At 44.8% G+C, this 25,475-nt stretch overlaps 1 protein-coding gene across 14 annotated transcripts in view; it reads right to left on the bottom strand.

The window, feature by feature from the left end:
• The window catches only part of cacna1g (calcium channel, voltage-dependent, T type, alpha 1G subunit), a 76,520-nt gene that overhangs the window by 25,050 nt on the left and 25,995 nt on the right, over positions 1-25,475 (bottom strand). For 11 of the 14 annotated variants that reach the window (XM_037277296.1, XM_037277300.1, XM_037277295.1 and 8 more), the window contains exons 3-15: positions 23,677-23,788; positions 20,819-20,952; positions 15,278-15,375; positions 12,621-12,780; positions 12,063-12,360; positions 11,667-11,759; positions 10,703-11,525; positions 9,416-9,807; positions 4,962-5,113; positions 4,693-4,878; positions 4,145-4,259; positions 2,302-2,457; positions 1,153-1,218 (exon numbers count right to left, since the gene is read on the bottom strand). In XM_037277296.1, the coding sequence (XP_037133191.1) occupies positions 1,153-1,218; positions 2,302-2,457; positions 4,145-4,259; positions 4,693-4,878; positions 4,962-5,113; positions 9,416-9,807; positions 10,703-11,525; positions 11,667-11,759; positions 12,063-12,360; positions 12,621-12,780; positions 15,278-15,375; positions 20,819-20,952; positions 23,677-23,788 (2,785 nt within the window). The remainder of the gene's footprint in view (positions 1-1,152; positions 1,219-2,301; positions 2,458-4,144; positions 4,260-4,692; positions 4,879-4,961; positions 5,114-9,415; positions 9,808-10,702; positions 11,526-11,666; positions 11,760-12,062; positions 12,361-12,620; positions 12,781-15,277; positions 15,376-20,818; positions 20,953-23,676; positions 23,789-25,475) is intronic. The other 3 variants (XM_037277303.1, XM_037277308.1, XM_037277309.1) reach the window with 1 other exon arrangement.

Genomic DNA, 25,475 nt, shown 5'->3' with positions numbered 1-25,475 from the left:
GGCTCAGATTTCTGCATTTAGTTATTCAAGCATTCAGAGAGAAAAATGTCTCTTCTTGTGGCCTGATTTGATTTTTTATGGCAACAAGAGGGACAAATGCATTTCTTCTGTTTAGGCTCTCTGTAAGTAGATTTCATGACTCCTGAACAGCACAATCGGAGCTTCATTCCATGTGACTAAACCCCATTTATTACTCAAGGATTATAATTGAGGCTACATGCGTCAAAGATAAAGAAGCCGGTGGAAAGGTGGACGTGTCGCTTTGGTGCATTGGTGGGAGGTCGGGGAAGGAGTGTGTGTGTGTGTGTGTGTGTGTGTGTGTGTGTGTGTGTGTGTGCAGTCTTGAGGGAAATCCTTGGTGATAAAATAGCCGGGATGTTTAGACAGTTTGTTTATCTGCCAATTCGGGCATGGTGGCTGGAGCAGGAGATAAGCCAGGCCAGAGCAGACCTGTTGTAGATAGCCAAACATTAATAGACACCAGCGGCTCACAGGAGGAGCTCAATTACAAAACAGGTCCACACGGCAGATGGATGTTGATCGAAGGGAGTGCTTGTGTGCTTTCCATAATAGGTTTTGTTCCCAAATGGGATGTTGAAACTTTGCAGCCAAAGCGGTCCGAGTCGAACTCTTGGGACTTGTATTTGGAAAAGTAACATTGGAGCGCAAGATAGACGAGGCTAAGAGCGATCTTATTGGCAGCTGGTGGCTGGCTGGCTGGCTGGCTGGCTTCATGCTGCTTTTAAAGGGGAAAAACATGGCACAGAGTAAAGTGCATGCATGCGTTGAAGCATTTTTGCTGGTTCTCTTAAATCAGAGCAATCATCTTATTATGATAGTGTGTTGGTTCCTTCAGAGTATATATTTTTTGTCGATCTAAGATGAAACAAAGCATTCATTCAAATATCGAACTAGCAAATTGAGAGATCAGAATGAACCGACTACTATTTCTCACCATTTTTGCTCGTATCTTCCCGACCACTTAAAAGCATCAGAACTGGATGTGTGCTTTGCTCTCATTTTCTTCTGATTGAAAATGATTATTATAGAGTAGTGGAGGGAAGAGATAAATGGGGAGGCAGAGGGAAAGATGGGGGGGAGGGGCTGTTAGTAGAGAAAGGTAAGGGAGCTGCCGTGCTTTACCGTACATACCCTCGCATCTACAGGCAGCTGAATTAGACTCAGTTGGGCATGCAAGTCCTCCCGCTTGCTCACTTCCTACAGTGGAAGTGATTGGCGCAGCAAAACAGGTGAGGGAGGGAGGGAGGGAGGGAAGCACGCATTAAAAAAAGCACACACAAGTGAGAGGCAGTAGACACGAGCAGACAGTCATTCGGATTCATTCAACCTCATTCTGAGGTCACCATGCCAAAAAACACGTCGCGGCCAATTTCCCGTCCGAAAAAATGAGCCAGCCGCGCTCGTCCATTAGCAGCCTCCATAACAGGGAAGCAAGAAGGTCAGAGGGTAACGGTGAAGTGGACAGCCATGGTCTGTGTTCCATTTGTTCAAAAGGAGCCAGAAGATGAAAAGAAGTAGAGTAGTTGTGTACCTTTCGCATGGCATGGCATGGCATGGCATGGCATGGCATGGCATGGCATAGCATAGCATAGCATCGCATCGTTGAAAACACTTGCACGCCTTTAGCACCCATGCATCATCTTATGCGGGATTGCTTGCACATGTCCCACAATACCCCATCATCATATTTGCACTCTCAGGAGCACATACTGGACACTTGCATGAGAGAGAGCCTGGCTACCAGAGAATTGAATTCATGCGCCACGAAAAACAAACAAATAAATGATGAGAATATCTTCATAGCAATTCATATGTATGATTTTTGAGTCTTCGATGCAGAGCTGTGTATTTCTGTTGTCTCGCATCGTTCAGCAATGAGTTACCTAGCGACAGCGACAAGAGGGAAGTTTGGCAATTCAAAAATAAACTTTCCAAGAGCGATGTGAAGTATAGCCAAGAATAGCTCATGGACTTTTACAGTCCTGTGACATGAAAAGAATGGATTGGAGTCAACGACAAGGTCTATAGAGGTCTACTGTTGACCTGAGGAAGAAAAAGCCGGTGCCGTATTTGATCCAGTCACTGTGGAGAGTGCAACGATAATTCAACTTGATGACATGCCCTTGGGCATAAACATGTGCAAGAGAATGACACAAAGAATCAATAAATAATCACATCGTATCATCAGAATATTAGACGTCGTCATCTTCCTGGGGGTAAGATATTTGTCATCACTTTGCATTCACTATAGAAGAGAAAAAAGAACAAGCCCAACTTTACCTCCGTTTGGAAGCCTTCGACCAAGATGGCCACCAGCAGGTTGAACAGAACGTAGTTTCCAAAAGTCATAAGGGCAATAAAGTAGAGAGCTGCTACCGGGGTTGTGGATGCCATGCCGTTATATAACACCTTGTTCCAGTCTTCTTGGGTTAAAATCTACAAGGAAGGGAGGAGTCAAGTTGTACAATGCATCAAATGTGCAAGATGCAAAACTTGCAACGACTACAATTCCTGTATTGTGTACATGGTTTGCCTCCTCCACACTGACCATTTTTAGAACTATATCTACATCCGATCCATTTTTTGAAACATCAGGCTCTGTAGACGCCATGATACCTAACATACATATGATCATGTAGATCAGTGGTTCCCAAAGTGGGCGGTACCGCCCCCCTGGGGGCGGTGGAAAGATCTGGGGGGGCGGTGAGGAAGAAAGGGGCGGTAGGGGGGCGGTAGGGGGGCGGCAGTCGATTTGTACACAACACGCCGCTCTGGCCCAGTCAGATCCGACAGCATAGACTACAAAAGCAAAAGCTCAGGTTTGTAATTTCAAGCTTGTAATGTTCTGAATTTTATCTTATAATAAAAACCGCATTCTGGCGGTCAACATCATCTTGAGTTCAAGTCAACATGAAATTGGGGACTCGCCAGAACGCGCCGTGTTGTGTTGTGTTGAGCTGGTTAGGGCAGTGGTCCCCAACCACCGGGCCGCGGACCGGTACCGGGCCGCCAAGCCGCACAGAATTTTTTTTTTTATCGACGATCAATTAATTCAGGTCAAGACACTCGTCCCGGTCACGTGACATGTTTCCCCAGTCGAGACCGCAAAGCTAATATGTGGCGACAGGCTAACTAACCAGGCAGTGAAGCATTCAAAACTGCTTCAACACATGGAGACCAAGCATCCTGCAATAAAAGACAAACCTTAAATCACTTCGGGTGTCATTGTCTCCGATTACGTCTAGATGGGACCGGCTCGTTTCTGAGAAACAAACTCAGTGCTCCCACTAATTCAAGTCAAGTCAAGTCAAGTCAAGTTGATTTGTATAGCCCTAAATCACAAGCAGTCTCAAAGGGCTTCACATAGACAAAAATTGACAATTATTCTCAAAGCATCCCCTGATCTTAAGCTCCCAAAAGGGCAAGGAAAAACTCAAAACCCCTGCCCGGGGAAAATGAGAAACCTTGAGAAGGGACCACAGATGGAAGGATCCCCCTTTCAGGATCACCAGGTTGTAATGGATGCAGAGAGGGCACAAATAATACATAATATGAAAATCAAAAGTGGATGTCCAAGTCAGAGCGAAGGGCTGCCGGAGGAGCCCTCTGCTATCCTGGCTGTGGAGGTTGAGCTGCAGTTCCCCCAACCTGAATTAGCCCACAAGAATCCAGATAGCCGTATTCAACGTAATGGTAATGATATTATAAATGTATTATTTATTTATTTATATAAATGCATTATTTATTTATATAAATGTATTATTTATTTATATAAATGCCTTGGGGGGGGGGGGGGGGCGCTAGGAATTCACTGGGGAGCCAAAGGGGGCGCCAGCCTGCAAAAGTTTGGGAACCACTGATGTAGATGAACGTCATCATAGTGACAGGGTAATGCATCGATGATAAGAAGAGGGTTGTGATGAACATGTTCCAAAAGACAGGGCACAAGAAGGAAGCCTACTTGATCCATGTAGTAACAGACTAGCAAATGGAAAGCAGTCGGTCGGGGGAGAAAAAAAAAGATGAATCGACCCGGTCAGTGTGTTAGGCAGAGGAGGAAAGCGTACATTTGATTTATAACGCTACAGATGGTCTCGGTAAGACCTGCATTTGGAATACTTACTTGGAAAACAGTCACAATGGCCCAGAGAAGAGAGTCAAAGTTTTTTCTGTCCGGCAGGGTGTCTCCGTCCCGTTCGGAACCAAATTTACAACCAAACAGATGCATCCCCAGAATACTGAGTCCAGGGAGGAATGAATGGCAACAATGAAAGAATAAAGTGAAAGTTAACACCACACCCAATCAACTCCAGTCACTCAAGATGAATATCAACACTGGGAACACAATGCTTTGAATTCTTTAGTACGCTCTGACTGAAAAATAATGACGTTGACACTGATGAGCTGAGAGTCATCTGGTTGTCAGTGTTTCATGAGGTGCAGATCGCTTCAGCACCATGGAGAGCGCCACGGTGGATGGCCCATTATTGTCAGTGCAGTGGGAAAAAATCCAGTCAAAGTCATTTATCATATGACCGAACCTTTCAGGAAAAACGACGTGGAAGGTTTTTTTTTTCTTTTTTTTTTCATAATATAACTTTGAACAAATCACTTTTTGGTCAAGACATTTCTATCTGAAAAAATGATCCCGCATTCACACACTCTGCTTACCTGAAGATGAAGATAAAGAGCATGAGCAACATGCAGAAGGTGGCCACATTATCCATGGTCTTCATCAGCACCACCAGTTGCCTCTGAAGGGCCGGCATGAATCGGACCAATTTCAGCACCCTCATGAGCCGGAAGGTCCTCAGCACGGACAAACCTCCCCCTTGCTGACCCACAATTTCCCACACACTATTGGATGACACGACACAGCAAGCAATAGACATTAGACTCAAGCCACAACCCAACTTGGTTGACTGTAAAATGCATTTCACCTGATGACTACAATGATGCCGTCAAAGATGTTGTAAGGGTTCTTAATATATCCGAAAGGTCCGTAGACTAAAACCTTTAACAGCATCTCCAGGGAGAAGAGACTGGTGAACACAATATTACTGATCTCCAAGGCATTGGTCAGTTCGTCAGGCTGGAGGGGAAAAAGAAAGAAATTGAAAACGAATCAAAGTGTTGTTGTTGCTGTTGTTTTTTTTGGGGGGGGGGTTGAAAATGCAAGGAGGTTCGATTAAACTAAAATTGTGGCAAATTTTGATCGTCCTCCTTCCAACCCCAATGCCGAGTCATCATTCCGGAATATGCAAGTGTGTATTGATTACAGAAGCATGAAATCCACCAGCCTAAAGCAATCCATTTATGCAACAAGAGAATCTCCCAAATTTGCTCGGTCACAGACGCAAATGCATACGACGCACACGCTCGCTCGGCTTTTGTTTCACGGCCCAACGGACGTGTAGCAAAATGTCTGCTCGGAGCTCATCGGAGAACTGTCGCTCGCACCAAGATCAAACAACTGGCACGCATCTGTCTGTGTTTTCTGTGATATTGAGAATCGGACAAATAAGAGAACAAGCGGACAGAAAAAGCAGCCAGCCAGCCAGCCAGCCAGCCAGCCAGCCAGCCAAGCAATAAAAGGCGAGCCAGGCACATCCAAACACGACAGAGTATGTAAATCAGAGCTCCATCGCCGGTTTGGGCTATTATGGCAGCGAGTGGAGAAAAGAGCCAAACGCTTTTTGATGCGACGCCCCAGACAAGCGCCGTGAGGCCTTTCATCTCCATCCAATAAACACTTGACGCAATTCAAACATGGGCTTCTTTGGACGGATGCCTTACACAGACACGTCCAAAAAGAATGGGAGGTGGGTGGCTTGAGCGACAGTATGTTGCTGGAATGGACCATTATGGTGTCAACTATTCCTACATTTCCCCAAGTTGAACCCGAAGGTAATGTCATTTCACGTGGGCTGCGACTAATGGCTGGACACTACGAATGTGTAAGCATCATTTTTCAAAACTAGCAGAAAAGAAAAGTGGTTTCCATACATATTGTCAGCATGAACAAACCACTCTGAGCTTGACTGAAATTGTTTGAAGAAGGATCGAAAATGAGTTGCACATGAATGGCGTTTGGTTGAAATTCAATGAGCTGCATCAAACTTTAGCGAGCAAGTCTGGACAAGACATTGCATCGTATTAAGTCATAACTCCCTTAAGACTTGAATGCAACAATACCAAGGCCCGGCCGGCGCCCGGGGGAGGGAAAATGGACCAGCAATACCAAGGCCCGATATTGCACCATCATACACTAGTGAGTCCTTCAGAAACAACCTCACTCATTTGTTTGAAGTCAACCATCATTGGTTTCAGGTCATGGAAAGAAATGATGGGAGTGTGCTTCTGCTATTTACAATGACACGTAAACAAATGGATTTGTTTTATTCTTTCTATTTATTTATTATTATTGTTATTATTTGTACGTTTTCATTTAAAAAAAAAAACAATTCTTTCTTTATACAGCAGAAAAATTGAGGTCGTCTCAAAAGGTCAAGACCAAGAAATTTGACCATGTTGAAGCCTGGTGTTTTATGTTTGGGTTTTTTTTTTCTGGCAAACTGTTAAACGTTCCTGCCTCGCTCTGCTCTGATGGTATGATAAATGTAGCGCAATTAAACGTCTCAACTCGCTTTTGTTTTATACCGCAAAAGAAATGAGCGGAAACTGAAATGCTGACTTCCTCAGCTGTTGCCTGCCAATTTAGAGTCGAAAAATGAACAGAATAGATTAGACATAGACACATTCTACAGTTTGGAAATGATGCAAACCTGAAATGACAAAATCATTTCAAGGGAAAAAGAATAGATGTTGTGACAAAGATTGATTATGTCACCAATTGAAGTAGTGGAGTCAAAATGTAGCATTTGTTTCAATTCCTGGCTCCACTTGAAAAGGAATAATGTGCCTACATAATCCACAGTGTGTAGCTTGCAGCCCATTTGCTGCAAATCAAACAGTATCTGTTTCATCGAACCTCTTTCTCATTGTCTGTCACCCAGGCAGCAGCACATGGATCGGATTCATCCATCTGCTTTGTTCCATCCGTCCATGCATCCATCTGCTTTGTTCCATCCATCCATCCATCCGTCCGTCCGTCCGTGCGTCCGTGCGTCCGTGCGTCCGCCCGTCCGCCCGTCCGCCCGTCCGCCCGTCCGCCATCCCGTCCATCCATCCATCCATCCATCCATCCATCCATCCATCCATCCATCCATCCATCCATCCACCCACCCGATAGCAGTGGCCATAAATACTTCAAACCAAGACTACTTCAAAGGGTAAACAACTGCATTGTTTTCTATCAACGTTCTGAACTAAAACATGCTCTTATATCGCAAGTATGCATTTTCAAAGCCGCCCCCAAACACACAGAATACACACACACAACACACACCTCTTTTATAGATGTGCTTGCTAAGCCAAAACAAGAAATACAATTTTTATGAGCTGAGACTTGGATGGCCGCAATCTGGCCATGAGATTGATCATTATTTGATTTTGTTTCTGCTCTGCAGTTGTTTTGTCTTGTATAGTCGTCATTCCTCAAACATGATTCCTTCAGACAGTCAAATGCTTTCTCGGACATGTTACCACGGTGGCGTGTTTCAAATTGAAATCCTTTTTTGAAATGCAATCTACAAATGTCATTCAAAATGTTTAAACGAATGGATTTCTTAATTCAATCACGGCAACTCCGAGAGATTGCCTCCTTCGCTGTCCGTTTCCTGTGTAATGAGGCTCCCAGCGACGTTTGGAGGTGAAGTGCGTTTGATGCGTCACCTGCTTAGCGCGAGTGTAATGCCACCTAATCGGATGCGATATAATCCAAATGGAATGCCTCCGACCGCTAATGACGACGCAGCACTGCGATCGCCGGCCGCCGAGTGTGTTGTCGCTTCAATCGAGGCTCGCTGTGTCGGAAGGAATTCCAAGCGTGGAATAAAGAGGGAGAGACTCATTATTTGTTGATTGGGCTTCATTTGCTCGAGCCAACATGCCGTTCAAACATGACTTGGCAGGTAAATGCAGACTGTGATTTGGCATCTCAGTGAATCAGGAAATAAGTCAAGGCATCTTTTGCTCACCCCAGTCATTTCACAGCCAGATTAGGAGCGAGTGCATCACACCCAAAGCCGTCTGGAGAAATGTCTCATTCTTCAGACATTGTGGCGAGCCATCAGATAAGCAAATGGTTACAATGCGCTTGTGTTCAATTAGAGTGTGCTTACGTTGCGTGATGGCAGACGCAACCATCTCCACCGTAAATGGAAATGTTCTCAAAGGGGATGGAGATAACCCAAACAGCATCACCCGACACGTCCGAGCCGTCCGTCTGCTTCCACTCTTCTTGCCGTAATCTCCCTCCCGTCTATCCCTTCACCTCCGACTCTGTCGTCCCTATCCAACACTCTATTTAATCATCTTTTTATCCAGCCAGCCAAGCCCCAACACTCTTCATCTTCCATTCTATGCACTCGCCTTACTTTGCTAGCCTCATACCATAGTGGATGCGTGTGCTGCCTCTCGAGCAGCTGAGTGTTTGTGTTTATCAGAAAGGAAGCAGACAAGGGGGGAGGGGGGGGTCTCTGTTACATGTCATCGACAGGGAAAGTTCAGGACGGCCTGCTTCGGTAACACGAAGGACACGAGATGTCTTTAGCTGTTGCGAGCCATCTAAACAGGAGGCTACTTTATATTTCAGGCATCACCTTGTTGCTGTACATAACTCACAAGGGTAATGCACAAGCATCAATCTGTCAGTTCCAAATTAGACAGCCGCCCATCCAGATCCAAATCGAGCAAAAATTGACAAAGGAGCGAGTGAGAAGCACGTGGAATAATAATAAGCGGCAATAATAGGATAAAGGAGGAACCGACAAAAAAGAAGCAGCGAACAAGACACAGAGGTGTGGGGAGCAAGGGCGGGCAGAAGAAAGTCGAAAAATAAGGCGGAAAACTGGAGGTGGAGCTGAGAAGGCTATGGTGGATGCACTGGGTCAGACAGCCAAAGTAACATCTTCATCAAGATCGGAACACATTACAAGCTCACGCTAATAGTAAGCGGATACACCCTTGACCTTTTAGCATGTACAATATGTTTGTAAGTGGTACAGAATTGCAAGCATTACGATATGTCATTTTTTGGCCTTGACTAAGTTCAATCCGCCCTTCTCTCTCTCTCTCTCTCATGTCGTCATCATACACTCTCGTCGTCCCGCATTTTCTCTCACATGGCTGCAATTACGCTGGTGTAAATAAACAAGTCCGGAGAGAGACGTCAGGAATTCCAGTTGGGCTGGTGGGAGCTTACACAATCACACAGAGATGAGCTGTGTACCGTCAGCTCATCTTTAACTCCTATTCATCAATCACGACTCACCTGCTCGTGATACTCGATTCCCATGCTGAGAGTGTTGATCAAGATGGCGATCATGATCCCACGTCCAAAATATTTGCTATCCACGATTTTCCTGAAGGTATCGCACACCAGCCTCCAGAAGCGCACCACCTTAGCGGCCGTTTTGCCCAGCCTGAAGGGCTTTTGCTTGGCCCGCCGCCGCCGCCGCCGACTGTCCCGCCTGTTAAAGTCGTAGACCCCGTCGCTGTCGGAATCTCCCGGCGTCTCCGTGCCGCCCTCCGACTCGTTGGCGAGAGCCTTTGCGCAGTAAGGGCAACTTTCGGGGTCCAGCGTCAAGCCCGCCACGTCCGTGACGCTGCTCGTGGCGCTGAGGTCACGAGCAGACAGCTGGCAGGAGGACGGCTGGCCTGCAGCTGAGCGAGAGAGACAAATGACTGTCACCGTGATAAATAGCAAGCGTGGCGCGTTTCATAAAAACAAATAAAGGGCGGCACTGTGAAGAGCAACAATTTGGGACGCTCGCGTGCGAGTCAGAAGGAGCGTGACGGCCGATGCGTGAGCTCGGTCCCCCCCCGCAGACCGACCGGGCTGCAGCCAGCATTTGTATAACCTGAGCAGATTTGGCCTGACTTTTGCTGAGCGCACCGCCTGCCTGCCTGCCTGCCTGCCTGCCTAGCTGGCTAGCTGGCTGGCTGGCTGGCTGCCTGCCTGCCTGCCTGCCTGCCTGCCTGCGTTACGGTTTACAGATTATCTTCATCGTATGATTATGTTGGAATGTAACCTGTAATAATTTACCTGGCTTGTCCTGTCTTAACAAAAGTAGTAGACCGAAGTGCTAAGATCTTTTGAACTGATTGACTAGCTGCAGAGGAAGCAATCAAAGTTGCCTTGTTTACACAACGTCGTAAAAGACCCCCTGCTATGCTTTGATCAGCAGGCCAGGGGCTTCAACCCCAACCTGCACTCTCACCCCCACTCTCATCCCCACTCTGTTTCTCTCAATAAAAATGCTCCTGCAAGAGGTCAGACGTCAGACGTCATTCGATCATCGCTGTATGCACAGCGACGAATGGACTCTCCACCTGCAGGTGTCTAAAAAGACTTACTTGTCTCCCGTGTGGTTCTTGCAAAATAAGTTAGAGTGAGCACCACCCTAACAGCCCGCCCGCCCGGTTTTGAGTGGATGCGTGTCATTTGTTTTGCTTCATCTGACAAAAACGATCTGGGCCTGCTTTTAGCAGGAAAGCACGCAACCGATATCAAATGAGGGATGGACAGGTGTGCTGCAGAAAATGATCCAAGTTCTACCTGAGGGGTCCGCCAAGCTCTGCCGCCTTCTCCCGTACGGCACCGGCGGAATGTTGAGACTGACGTTCATCAGCGTACCGGTCGCCACGCTTCCTCGTCTGGACTCGGCGAAAGCTCGGGCCTGGAGAGTCGGGTAATTCTTGAGGCCGGGAGCAGCGAAGGGCACAGAGTTCCTCTTCATCGCCCGAGACGTTGAGGTGAAGGACGATTGGCTCGGGGTTTGCCAGAGGTTTGCGGTCGAGGGAGTTTCTCGGTGGAGTAGGCCGATGGCAAATCCTGCCAGATCGCTGTCCGAAGTGGCGGTAATGACCGAACGAGGGGGCGGGGCTAAGGTCGTATTTGCTCCTACGCTGTTGTTATTCTGAGAAGATGGATCGGCATCCTGACCTTCCAGACATCTGATGTTCCCTCCTGCTCTCACACTGCCGTTCCCAAAATGATAATGATAGTGGGGGTGCGGGTGGGCCATGTGATAAACGGAAAAGGAGCCCTGTCTGGAGGACTTCCTCCTCCTTCTCCTCTGGCTTTGCCTTTGTTCGGGTTCCACCGGAGGCGGCGAGGCGGCAATGTTGAGTCCCGCACGACGTGCTAAGAACCTGCAGATGCGGGCCACCTGTTTGGCTCCCTTACGGATCACGTGGACCAGATACTTGAGCAGCTCGTCGTAGCAAGAGCCCGGTTCGGAAAGGGAAGCTAAGGTGCTGGCATTGGACATGAAGCGAACTCTCTGCTCCTTCATCAGCTGACTCTCTCTCTGCTTGGTTTCGGAGAACTGAGTGGCAATGACGACCAGGCAGAGGTTAATCATGAAGAACGAGCCAATCTGAGGACAGAGAGAGAGAGAGAGAGCGAGAGAGAGCGAGAGAGAGCGAGAGAGCGAGAGAGAGAGCGAGAGAAGAGTTGCCGTGTCAAATCGCTAGCCCGCGCAATTCACCTGAAATTCGCCGCCGCAGGTAGTACGTACGATAATTAGTAAGATGAAGTAGATGAAGTTGTAGAAGGAATGCGCATCCATCACGAAATACATGATATCCACCCAGCCTTCCAGAGTGATCACCTAAGGAAGAACATGCCGCTTCTTTTGGGTGCTTGCACCACACACAGCGGGACAATCTGCTTTTTGTCCTCTGACGCGACACAAACAAAAGCTTTACAGATGACGTGGAGATAGCTAAGAAACGGCGCGGAAAATCCAGGCTGCCGATTGTAAATCCGGCCGGCTAACGGCGTCGAGCCGTATCGCCCCGAGATGCCGGCTGCTCCGAGACAACGGGCCTTCCTTTTTGCGGCCGGCCGCCTTGCTTGCATCATTAGAGCCGTTCCGTGGATGCCTGTCTAAAATGCAGGTGTGGCTCCTTACCTGGAAAATGGCAATCCAGGCGTAGCAGATGTTATCAAAATTGATGGCCCCCTTGAAGGGGTTAACCAGACCGGCCGAGCAGTTGCTGTAATACTGGTTCCAGTTGACACAGGTGGTGTTATCGGTGCTGTTGTACGAGTACATGTCCAGGTTGCATTGCAGCAGACCCGCCTCGTCGTAGAGCTTGGGCACGGAGCTACACTCCCTCATGCCGTTCTCTCTGGGCTGAGAGCAAATGAAAGGGTTCTCGTCGTCATTTTCAGTGTGGTAGTATTTCTCCAGCTCCGCAGACAGAGGGCTAGGGACAAACGAGGAGACATCCGTTAGTTGCAAATCCTCATCGCGGCACTTCAAACTATGGCATAGGATCAGATGGGAACCAGCAAAAAGCAATGGCAAATGTCACTTCAAAGTAACGCCGGAGGGAAGTCGTTCGTTCATCGAGTGGTCTCCACACATACATACAAACAAGACAAAGGGCTCTGAACGGGAGATAGGTAGTTCCAGAAAAGAATCCCAAGAGTGAACATGCAATTGAATTTGGATTCAAGGACTCACAAAGAGAAGTTGTCCTCAACAAAGCAACGATTTCTGAGCAGGCCGGCCCACAGCTGAACTCCCACGATGCCAAATATGAAAAAGACAAAGAAGCAGAGCAACAGCACGTTGCCCAGCATGGGCAGAGTGTCGAGCAGCAGGGTGACCAGGATGCGCATACCTGAAAGGAGACAAAGGGAAGGTGAGCTCTTCCTTTCATCTGCTATCCTGCACGTAGCCTACTATTTAGTACAAGTCAAACCCCGTCAACACAATTCACAGACTTAACATTCCAACTCGACACTTCATGCGATATTCGAACCAGATGCGTCAATTTACTTAGCGTTCTTATGAATTGAAGTATAATCATTTAAGTATAATCATCGTTCTCCAAAGACAACAAAAAGATAAGAACATTCATAATAAATGGAACATAAATGGATGTGCCTCCCGCTACAGCGTGCTCACACTCTTCCCTTGCAGCCCACACACACACACACACACACACACACGCACACACACCCGCACCCACACACACACACCCACACACACCCACACACACCCACACCCAGACACACCCACACAAGTCAAAAAGAAAATTCCTCATGGCTGACTTCTCTCACCCGCTGATACTCTGCAGTTAGCTGTCATTGTCTGCAAAAGCATTTTGTTGTACATGTGTGACAATGACAATAAAGATCTATTCTATTCTATTTTTGGCATTCCCATGCACTTTCCAAGGGAATTGCCATATCGAGTTCATTCATGTGCTTTCTCCAGCCCTCCCTTACGAAAAGAGAACATCTGCTATGGGCTTTCAGCAACAATCGAAAGCTTTTAGTTGTGTATTCTGACTGGCCATACAGTACATGGAAATCCTTTCTGAATTTTGCTTTCAATAAAAGATGCGCACAAAGCAGGAGAACCGAACAATACAAGAAGCAGTTGCTCTACCAACAACGCACCATTTGATCGCAATTTTTACCGAGTGAATTATTAGATCAAGCGGATTTTGAATATGAAGCTGCTACATGACACTATTTTACACACATTTATTATTACAGGACATTTGAATGATAAAAAAAAAAAAAACTATTGTAAGTCCAAGTAATGGTATTTTGTTTGAAAATGGCCTTTTTTTCAAGGCAAAGGGGCACTCAGTGACCCTCTCGTTGGTTATGTGGTAGGCCCAAATCAATTTATATTGATCTTGACCATGCTTATAAAATGGCAGAGCAGCTAAGTGCTTTTGTAAAATTGTATTTTCATCACAGTGATTGCGGTTTGGACTGATTTCAAACCAGGATCTTTTGGAGTGGGTGTGGCCAGAGCAGAGCATCATCGTGAAATGAGCCTGAAAATGAATGTCGATTGTACGCTCATCCCCTCTGTAAAAGAAAAAGGAAATATTCAGAGTGGACCTGAACCAGATTAGCGAGCTTGGACATTTCCCATTCAATCACTCTTCCACCTGTGTGCCTCGCTGTGGGTGGCCACTGCCTTGAAACGTGGCAACCTGGCTGGCAGCCAGGCAGCCAGGCAGCCAGGCAGGCAGGCAAATGCTTGGATGTGATCAGGGAAGCATCTGTTTGCAAGAAAATGAGCTTTGCTTCGTGGACTCTCCTGATCAGGTTTAGCTCCCGTCAGCCTTGTCATCTTTGTATGCTAACGCAAATGGCCTCTCCCAGTCCGGTGCCAGGATACACCTGCGTCTCTTCTCATTTGATCCAAATCGAACGGAACTGGCTCCATAGCAGCAGGTATGGAACAACATTTGGGGCGGACTCAAATCTTATAGAATGGCTTTTGCATGAAGCGAGCCATTCTTGTCAAATGTTAGAATGCCCATTTGGGGAAAATACGTATATACGACATGTTTGTGATGAATGAGGATTTGGGCAAACGTTGTGACTCAACAGTGAGACAAGTCTATTCGTATCACACAAAGGCGTCATGTAATGTAATGGAATGTAATGACCTCTTCCATGGGCATCAGAAATCAGTCCTGCTCAAGTCGTGTTGATTTCCTCATCAATTCAAATGTCATGATCAAAGTGCTTAATAATGTTGCTTTGCAATCTATCTTTCAAGATTTCATTTTGTATTGTAGGTCGATTTTTGTTTTTAGCATTCGCTGAGTGTGTAGAGTACTTCCTTTCGATTTGATTGGACTATTTAAAAGTGTGACGGGCTGCTACAATAAAAACACACTTGAACTCCAAAAAGAGCAAAGTCTTACGTTCTCCTTTTGAGTGGTTTTCATAGGGCAGACAAGTGCATTATTAAAAAAAAAAAAAAAAAGCTGACAGTATCAGAGCAATAAATCATGGCTCGCATACGCGTAAACGAATTCATTCAGCATCTTAAGTGCCCGGCCCGGCCGGGTATTAAAAGGGAGAAAAGTGCGCTGCAAAATAGCAACAAACATTCATGTGAAAAGGGTCCAAGTCAAATGAAATAGGTGAATCTTTGGCTAGCGACAACATTTCGATGACTTATTTCAACAATGTGTAAATGCTCGTTCGTTTGGATGCTACTAAATTGTTTACAGTGGCTGGCTTAGGCATTTTTAGCACAAGTGCAATCATTTCGTCTGTTTGTGTCTATGTGTGGGGCGAAAGGCTCATCGCCAGCATTAATGTCATCTTATCGATGTCTTTGTCTAGAGCGCGACTTACTTGGCACTCGATTGATGGCCCTCAACGGCCTCAACACTCGGACCGTCCTCACCGCTGAAAAACTGACGTTCTGCAGGTTGAGGGAATACTCCAACATTCTGTCACACAAAAGGAAGAATAAAAGAGATGACAAATACTCTCTGGGCTCGGCTCGTAGTCATTCATGCTCTAATGAGCCAAATCGTATCGACATTCTTGCATTTGGAGACAAATGCAACGCATGTGTTCTGGCAAACAATCTGCTCAATGGAGTGCGACCGACCGAGCGAGCGAGCGAGCGAGCGCACCGCATGTGTTTGCGCTTGTATATGGAACGCCGCAGCACACACGCAATGATAAACACGCATGTATTCCCACGCACACTTGCACAATCAACCTTCAGAAGCCGAGGGAGGGATGGTTCGTGGAGAAACGTGGCGTCGGCAGCAGACAAAAGAGCAACCTGAGAGGAGTCTGGCTCCCTCCGACATTGGAGACGCTATTCGCAGCAGCTCAGAGGAGGTGATTGGAGGTTAGAAGGACAGAGCCGAAGAGGGCAGAGGAATGGTTTTTTTGCTTTCTGTGTCTTGATGGCATTGTCTCTCCTCGCACTTTGGAGCATATGCGGAGCACATATGCGGAGCACATGTGCGGCGGCGGCGGCGGCTTGAAGGCAAATGCGGGCCAAGGAATTCCCTCCTCGCACACACTCCAAGTCTGTCTGTCGACAACCGCACCAGTTGAAAGCATGTCAATGTCATTGTCTTTGCTTTGTCACTTCAACAATTTATTTTCATCATTATTATTATCGTGAGTCATATTATTCTTGTTATTATAGTCATCAACAATAGGATTTGCCACACACTTTTGCTCACCTGTACAAACAATTACTCTTTTCATATTGAAGTATACGTCAAATTCAACGAAGGTGAAAGTTCAAATGTGTGATTTAGGAATGTTCCACACCACACTTTTTTCAGACCGATCGATACCGGTAGCCATTGATAGCGATATGTACAAAGTACCGATGCCACAGGTACTTCTGATACCTACATAATAGGGGTGTAAATCGCGGGTTTTGTCACGATACGATATTTGCCGATATCTTAAAGCCTGCTGTGATTCATTCACGATACATCACGATATAGTGCTCTACGATCGATAGAGAACAATATCCTGATTTATAACAATTGATACGCAAAATCAACAAGGTACTGCAAACTCTTTATTTAGGAAATTACAAGAGTATTGTAGTATACAAAGTGCTTATTTTAACACTGAACTTGATCAAATTCCTATATTTTTTCTCATATAAGTAAGTAAAGAAAAATGAATATTCTTTCTTTTTTTGTAATACCATTAACTTTAAAGTGCATTACTGAACTATTTAATTACAAAACTAAAATAAGTTCTTTATAATGAATGTGGTAAACATTACACCTTGACCATATGTTCTAATCCAAATGCAAAAAAAAACCATTCTCTTGCAATACCAGAGAACTATACACTAACTTCTTGGACAGACACTAGCCATAGCACCAGCCCGCCCAGGAGCCGCGTAGTTGTCGGCTCCCCTTTCTTTCACGTGCCTGCTCTGCTCTGCTCACAACACAACACGCCGCGCACTGCTCCCGGAAAGAGGAAGCAAGCAACAATGAACTGGATTTCAAAATAAAGTCGCGTCTAATGTCAGAGGTCAAAAACGGGCGATATAGATCGATGTTTACGTTTAGCATCGATGCCAACAAATCGTAGAGCATTATATCGATTAATCGATGTGTATCGATGAATCGTTACACCCCTACTACATAACATTTCCCCCCAAATAGCAGATTTCCTGGAAATTGCAAGAAATGAATGCTCATCTTCTATTCCATTGTTTTCATTTATAATTTCCAGTTAGGACGACGACAAGGCGGACGACAATGGTATCAACTGATACTTTGATATAGGGCGGTTATCAGTCACTGGAAAACACAAGCAAAGTATCCGTTTAGGAATTGGGTTTGCAAGTTTCTCTTGATTCAAAACATCCATTGAAGAAAAAAAAAAAAAACACCACAAAATTTAATGTAGCAACAAATTGAGAGCAATATATTTGACGATTCTATAATTAGTCACACATAAACATTAGTTAACTGAACAAACGTTAGAATTGGATGATGGATGACTTCAACAGTAAGGACACTGGCTACCCCAGTAATGACAGCCAGATGATGTTTGGTGTGCGCAACAAAAAACGCCAAGTTGTGTGCTAAACAAATGATGGAAAGTTAGGCACCAATCATGTTGAGCGCGTTGAGATTGGGCTGTGCAATGACTGCTGGCAAGCCTGATAGAAAGCGTGCAGAGAATTCACAACTTCATCCAAAGAAGCAATTCCACCCCACACACGCACGCACGCACGCACGCACACAGTTGATGTTGAGGATAAAAGGATAGGTTCTGCATCTTGTCATTCACACTAATTGGATACTTATGCACATATCTTAATGTGGAGAAAGGACAAACCAGGGACAATATCATGAGATGCAAATAAATCATGCAATGAGAGTTACTGGCGCGCGCGCGCACACACGCGCACACGTACGCACGCACGCGCACACGCACGCGTACACACACACACACACACACGCACGCACGCACGCACGCACGCACTGAAATGAAGCTGAAATTGTCACTGATGGCAGACGCCATTGTTTGGCATGTTTACTTTTTTTAAAGACTATGGATGGAAATATGAGGTGATATCAGCTATAAAAATGAAGAGCACCACTCTTCCGGTACTTCGAGGCCTGAGGCTGCAGAGAGTGAACACATGGCAACATGTGGTGCATGATATATTTGCGACAGAAAAAAACAAACCAAAAAAAGAGCCACACGGGACACACTTACTGGAAATGACCCCACAGATAGTCGAAATTAGGCAAAATGCAAATGAGAAACAGTTCACACTTCTCCTCACTTGTCCCCCAAGATGTCTGCTTCTTTTTATCTTGTCGATCATGACTTGTTCTATTTGGACTTGAAAGAAGACTGATGTGCTTTGTCAAGTGCAGCAGGAACGAGTTACGAGAGAGGAGAGGGACAACACGACAAACGCAACACTTGCACGCTACCTAAGAATGGCCTTTTAATGATAGCGGCTGTTGGAAAAAAATCAAATGGCTATGATAGCACCCTCATCATATGTGCTTGAAAATACAAATAAGCGCCATATCTTAATTGACAAAGTAAACTAAAAAGGTTCCAATCCACCATATTTGTCATCTCTTTTAGTCTTCCTTTTGTGTCCTAACACGTGAAATCTATTGAATAGCTAATCTTTCCGTGTGACTGCTACAAATGAACACATGTTTTTGGAGGCTAGTGTAGCCGAGCCGCACGCTCGCTCAGATCACGCAATATTTATTTGAAGACATGATGTAATAAGTGACGATTTCTTTTCGTGTTTAGCATTGGCTTCTTTCGCATCTGACCGTGCCTTTGTCGGTTAGCATATTCTCGCTAGCCGCACCTAATTTGTCTTTGCTTGCTGCAGTATCAAAGGGTATTTGGAGTCTGCCAAAAAGTCAAACGCAAAAATAAAAGTGAGATCAAATACATTCAAAATGAAATCAATCAATAAAATCCGATGCAATCCAGCTGCAAAGTCTACTCTGGATGGCTGGCACCCAACTGCCTACTCTGCAGCATATGCATCAAATTATATCGAAAAGAATCGTAGCAATACAATTGTAGCTGTTAGGTGCAGAGTGTACATGACTGCATTAAACACATGGGAACGCTTTCGAGATGGTTACATAGCATGATAATGCCAAATTAGTGAGTCTAGTCAGCACAAGTGGAGGAACGGAGGACCACGGGGAAAAGACAGATGGAGTGTTTTCATGCTGAATGGGATGGAAAGCCTCTCTCTCTCTCTCTCTCTCTCTCTCTCGCTCTCATCAGCAACACTTTCCACGAGTAAGCCACTCCAATGCTTATCTGCCTGTATGATCTATCCGCCATCACAGTGATCCACTGACTCTCCTTTTCAAACCTAAACACTAAACTAATATACTGGCGAATACTAATCTCCAGCCAATCCGATGACCCCCTTGTACTTGGAAGACAATCTGGCTCATGGAGGAGAACCCGGCCGGCAAAAAAAATACAGCAAGCGGCCAGCGCTGTCCTGACGCAGCCAGCCCACATAGTGATGGAAGGAAGGAAGGAAGGAAGGAAGGAAGGAAGGAAGGAAGGAAGGAAGGAAGGAAGGAAGGAAGGAAGGGGGTGGCTGGCTGGCTGGCCGGCCGGCCATCATTGTTCATCTGTGTGGTGCTAGCTGGTTAGCGAGCAAGAAGTCTCCGACTAGCGACACGACAAACTTCATCAGAACTTGAGAATTGTTTTGTTCCGTTCACTAAACGGAAAGTTTCGAGGATATCTGTGTGCTTTTATGAAAGATTCATGGCTATAGGGGACGACAACAAAACCAACAGACAGCCCGGGTGACTATTTTGGGCTGCAATGGTGTCTCTCTTCTCGCACATCAGACCAGATTAAATATTGAAGGAGGAAAATGGAGCTGATGCTTCAGCGTCTATTCCTTTCTCTGCCAATCGATTGCCCTTTGTACCCCAGGTCCCCATCAAAGCGCCAGTCGAGCAAAGTCACAAAGTTGATTGATACGCTGGACTCAAGATTGGCTTATTGCAGACATCCATTGGGTCCTCCCCAGCGTCAATCAATGTATCGACATGCAAACACACTATTAACGAGGAAACGTAGCATCCGTTCATGTGTGATGCAACTTTTTTTTCCATCAAGCAGCTCAACACCTTGCAAATCAAGCTTTGAAAATGTGCATAAGTATCCCCGGCAAAAGGCTTACATAGTATTCTACAAACAATCCAATCACTCTAGGCAAAGGCTAGACTCCGAAATGGGAATTCTGCTCATTTCCTGTGACATGTTTACTGTCAAGCCCTGATAAACACTCCATTTCTTGCTAACCTTTTCAGAAATTGCATGTGACATTTTCCCACAGTTCCTACAGAATCAAGCACAGCAGGGAGTATGAGGATGTTTGATGGCACAGTCTCATGTTAAAGAACACACGCAGAAACCTCTTTCCGCTACATGATCTTCTATCTATAATACATTGTCGGCTTCTCGGAATCTCTTGCACGAATTCAAAAGAGCCGTGAAGTCTCGAGCAAATCGATAACGGGGGGCGCAAATATGATCAAAAAAATAACAATTCAATAAAAAAAATTCAATGATGTTTATAAACTCATTTTCATTTAGCTGAAGACAAATCAATATCAATATGCAAATTAAAAAAAAAAATCCATCCAGTTTTCATTGTTTTAAATGGCTTAAAGTATTTGATCCTCAACAGTAATTAGTAACTTGAGTTTTGGTGCTTGCATGATGTTCCCCTAGGCAAATTGGAATATATTTGCAATTTAAATGCAAATGAAATCAACTAGTAAGTTGATTAAATGCTCTCTTAAGTCATTGATAGATTATTATAAACAATGTGTTTGTTTATTTTTATTGTGTGACGTGACTTACCCTGCTATGACTATGAAGAAGTCCAAGCGGTTCCAGGTATCTCCAAGGTAACATTTCTTGCCAAAAATCCCAAGAGCCACCATCTTAATGACCATCTCAATGGCAAAGAATGCAAAGATAAAGTCATCAAAATCCTGCAGAAAAAAATTCAAGTCAGTATTTGATGAAGTTGAACTGGGTAGCCATAAATAAATGGAATGAAAATGACAATGAAAAAAAAAAACCAAACAACAGAGTTGAGAACGATTCTGGAAGCAGTTCAAGGCGCAGGACGCCCGCCCACTGATAGATGAGTCACCTCACCCCAAACATGAACAGAGGATGGTATAAATATATCAAATGTGTTAAGTTTAGAACAAAGCAAAGCTCCTGTCGCTTGGACGTTGGCCGCTAAGTAGAATGCAGCGCTTTGCCATTTGAATCAGCTATGGGGAAACTCTATGTACATTGTATAGTGTAGGTGAATTGTGACCGCAGATAAGTAACCTGGGATAGTTAGTTACCCTCAACCAGAATGAGTCTCGAAAATTGGATGGATGATCACTCAATCAAAAGGGCTTTATTTTGTCTGAGTGGGCATCATGGTTCTATATTGGTTCCAAACAATGCTTTGCCAGCCAGCGCTGGCAAATATGGAACGCCCCTCCCTCCATTCCTCCCTCCCTCCCTCACTTCCTGTAGAGTACAGCAACCCTGTAAAATCTCACCAGACACTTGCCGTTAATAACAAGTGTGAAAGCTTAATAGCCCGAACTTTGGCTGTGAGACAAACTATTAAGTGAAGTGACAAGTGTCCTCCAAAGGTGTTGGGTTGACTACCAGAAGGGAGGGATTCAGTGCACTTTGGCATTGGTTCAAAAAGACTCTGCTGGCATGTACAACACAATCCATCCAGAAAGCTGTCTTGGTTGACTTTTACAATTTGACGTCTCCATCACCTCCATCCGCTTTCTTGCCAAATATATCATTGTCATTACCTACAAAGGTGAGTTTCCACCCAGGATTCCGAAATAAAAACTGTCCATTTTCTATATTGCTTATTCACTTGAGGGTCACAGGGACTACGTCATTGTTTGCCATTTTGAAACAAAGTATATCTGCAAAAAAAAACATTAATAAAGGCAATATATGTAGTATATGGTTCAGTCGCTTTGTGTTTTCCATTCATAAATCCAATCAAATACTCAAAGCATAATTTGAGGCAAATCAAATGATTGTTCCATTCCATCCATTTGCAAAATTGCTTGTCCTCACTGACTCTGGATGAAAGGCATGCTATGCTACGTATGTCCCGCTGATTACCAGCCAAGCGCAAACGCCAATTCACACTGGCCTAAACATGCGCATGTGAACCTTTTACCCCCAACAGAGATGACTCCACACACACTAACCCCACGTGTGTGTGTGGATTGCCTGAGAGCAAGTGTAAACACACATGTTCACCAGGCAGCTTGCAGCAGCAAGCTGCGCTGCACTGCGCTGAGCTGAGCTGAGCTTGAGCTGAGCTGCGCTGCGCTGCGTGTTATCGATGCGTCAAAGCAGCGGCAGCATTACGCGCCCTCTTGTCACCTCTTGAATGCAGCCTTTAAGTTGAAAGTGTGCTGAGTCGCTAATGCTGAGAGCGCTTAATGCACAGTGCATTGCGAGTGTGTGCACGTGCTTGTGTGTTTAAAAGAGGCTATTAGATACTGTGCAGGACTGCCACAGCTTTGGGGAGTACATCTAAAACTCCTATGGTGTGCTTCTGTACATGAACACATTGGGTGTTTTCCAGGTCATGTAGAGGTCAGATATGCACGATGAAGAAAGTGCACATAAAGGCAAAAAAAAAAAAAAAGGCCTACAGCGGGAGAGGAAAAAGCAAAGCAGCTACTGTTGGCTCCATGTGACCCCAACTAGCCACCTCTCTGTGGGGAATAAACAGGAATTTACTTCCTGAAATAATGCTCCGTCTTGGAATTTCAGCTCTTTTCGGCTTACTTCATGGTCATTCCCAGCCCCTGAAAAAAACCTTCATGAGTTCAGCGCAGGATCATTCCTAGCTGGAAATATCTCATGTCTCTGGGAGACTTGTTTACAAGTTTGTTTTTATGAACATTTATTCAATAATGAATACATCTGTAGGCAATGATAAACACCTTAACTGGGCAACTTATTTGAATTCAAATAGCGTAAAAAGGGAACATTGGTCACATTACCGATGAGATATAAGTCTGCCATTCAATTGAAAGGATGGCTCCGTTTTCACATGGTCATCCTATAATTGATGTCATTTTAAGATAAGATGATTGTTTTCATCTGATTCACCTGATATGTTTTTCTGCCAAATCATTTCACTTTATTAAAAGGACCTCAATGTGTGATAAAGGGGCTCAATCCCGCTGAGTCAACCAACAAAAACAAAATAATCTATTTGAAAGCACTTTGCAAACGCATTATCAGCTCACTGCACAAGATGAACAGCGCCAGATAACAAGCTGATCTATTCCACAGCGTGCATGCAGCACTGTTTGACTCTTTCATCCAATGAATAAAATAAATGTGCAAAAGGAAAACAACACCTCCATTAGCAATGGCTATGCATGACAGGACTTAATGGAAACACCTCCACACAACGCTTTTGTTTATTTCCATCTGCGCTATGCAAATGGGGCCAGAGATACAGTGCAATTTGACCGACCACATTTAAAAGAAAGAAAAAAAAAGCTTTCCAGCATTTTTCCCCCCAGTAAATAAATCAAAACAGTGATGAATGCACTTCTCTTGTGCTATGAAAAATAATGATTGGAATCAGCTGGCAAGTTTTTAAAAAAAATGACAATAATATATACGTATATAAAGGCAAAAATGTGTCTTACCTGCAGGACTTGACATCTGTCAGAGTTGCAGTCGATGTCCTCACAGGGATGAAACATGCCCAAAGTTACGCAGTTGAGCAGGATCACCAACATGGACGCTCGTTCAAACCACGTATGGAAAAAAACATCGGTCAAGGAATAGAACAGAATTAGACCAGCCCACGCAATTCAAAGCATACACCTTTGTCCTCAAGGAAAAGTCCCCAAAAATGTTTTGTTGTTTTTTTAAAATTGAAAACATTCAGGTCCAATGTATGCACTTTCAATGAAAGCAATTTAAGGTGAAAGTGTTTGTCATCCAAGTGTGTGTACGTGAGACAGTTGTGTGAGTTGGAGAAAGACAGATGACCTGCCTGTATTTGATCAAGTTAGCCACAACTTAGTCATTTATCCGAGGAGCCTATAATGTAGTTGGGTCAGCATGGGCCCAACCAAAGTGACAACAAAACCATTTGTCATGTGGTGGAAAAAAAGTGTGGGAAAAACATGCAATGTGTGCATGGATATATAGATATGTAAAAAAAAACAACAACTTCATCCTTAATCCTATCGTTTATTTCCAGGAAGGTATTGGCTAAAAATGAGACTCCCAAATCAAAGAAAAAAGGGTAAGATGAGCTAAAAGCCGATGGGGCTCCTGGAGAAAGTTCCGATTATTTCTTGAGGAGGATTCAAAGTCCTTGCCTTTCACAAGTGACACAAAGAGTCGACAGTCAGTAAATTGTGTTGGTTTGTTGGAAGGGCAAATCAAAGTCAAGGTTGATTTGTTTCTGCCTTTTGGGGCACAAGTCAGATTACGGTCTGCTGCTTTACTATTCATTTGACTTCCATTGAGGCTGACACTTCATAGATGTACAACAAAGGCTCACTGGCTGGCTGGCTGGCCTTTTTATTTTTAGACTTGAAGCCAGACATGTTCCTCATCCATCTGCCGCCCAAGCCATTACACCTCACTGAACCAAAAGATTGGCACCAGACATAAATAAATAAATACATGAGCTAAAGAATGATTCACTGTGAACACTGATACAGGACCTGAAAGTGATAGATGCTAGCGCTCGTACAAGATTGAAAGCCAGTGCTGAATAATAGATGCAGTCTGGAGGCCAAATTGGAGGGAGGAGATGACCACAAAGCATCACTTGCTTAATGATGGCTGCATGTGAAAGGCAGAACAGGATTATGTCACATACTGAAGGAAGCGCGGAAGAAGCTAGCAGTCCAAAGGGATGCAATTAAAAAGATCAGTCAGTTTGCTCGCTCGCTCGGTGGCATCATTAAACAGGAAACAAAAACACTCACGTCTCCAATTTTTTTAGGGAGCGCAAATTGCAAAACTACATCGGCAATCACTTAGTAACCGAGTCAACGGCAATTTTATGGAAGCCAGTGTGCGGAGCAGGCTTGTGAACATTTGATACCGAACAGAGCGCATTCGACTTCTACAAATGAATCATTAAAAGTCAAGAATGTTCCCTTCACCATACAAAAGTAAGAAAAATGAAGAATTTCCAAATTTCAATGCTGCTTCCAAATGGAAATGATCCGTCCAATTTTTGGACTGCTTTTCCACACAGAGGTAAATGACTGCAAACAAACAAACAAACCAACCAACCAACCCATTTTTAAAGATTGCGTTAGGGTTAACCCTAACCCTAACCTATCTAATATTACATTGAAATCCCGTATATGCCTCACTGGAGGTCTTAAAAGGGAACACAATGAGCAAAATCCAAAGGAGGGAAAGGACAGCAGCAGTCAGGGAGTTGACGACAAAGCAAAGCATTAAATATGTATAA

The sequence above is a fragment of the Syngnathus acus genome, chromosome 19 (genome assembly GCF_901709675.1).
Source record: "Syngnathus acus chromosome 19, fSynAcu1.2, whole genome shotgun sequence".
In the NCBI taxonomy this organism is placed as follows: Eukaryota; Metazoa; Chordata; class Actinopteri; order Syngnathiformes; family Syngnathidae; genus Syngnathus; species Syngnathus acus.
The sequence above is the reverse complement of the archived record's forward strand: the minus strand, read 5'-3'. Positions and strand labels throughout refer to the sequence as shown.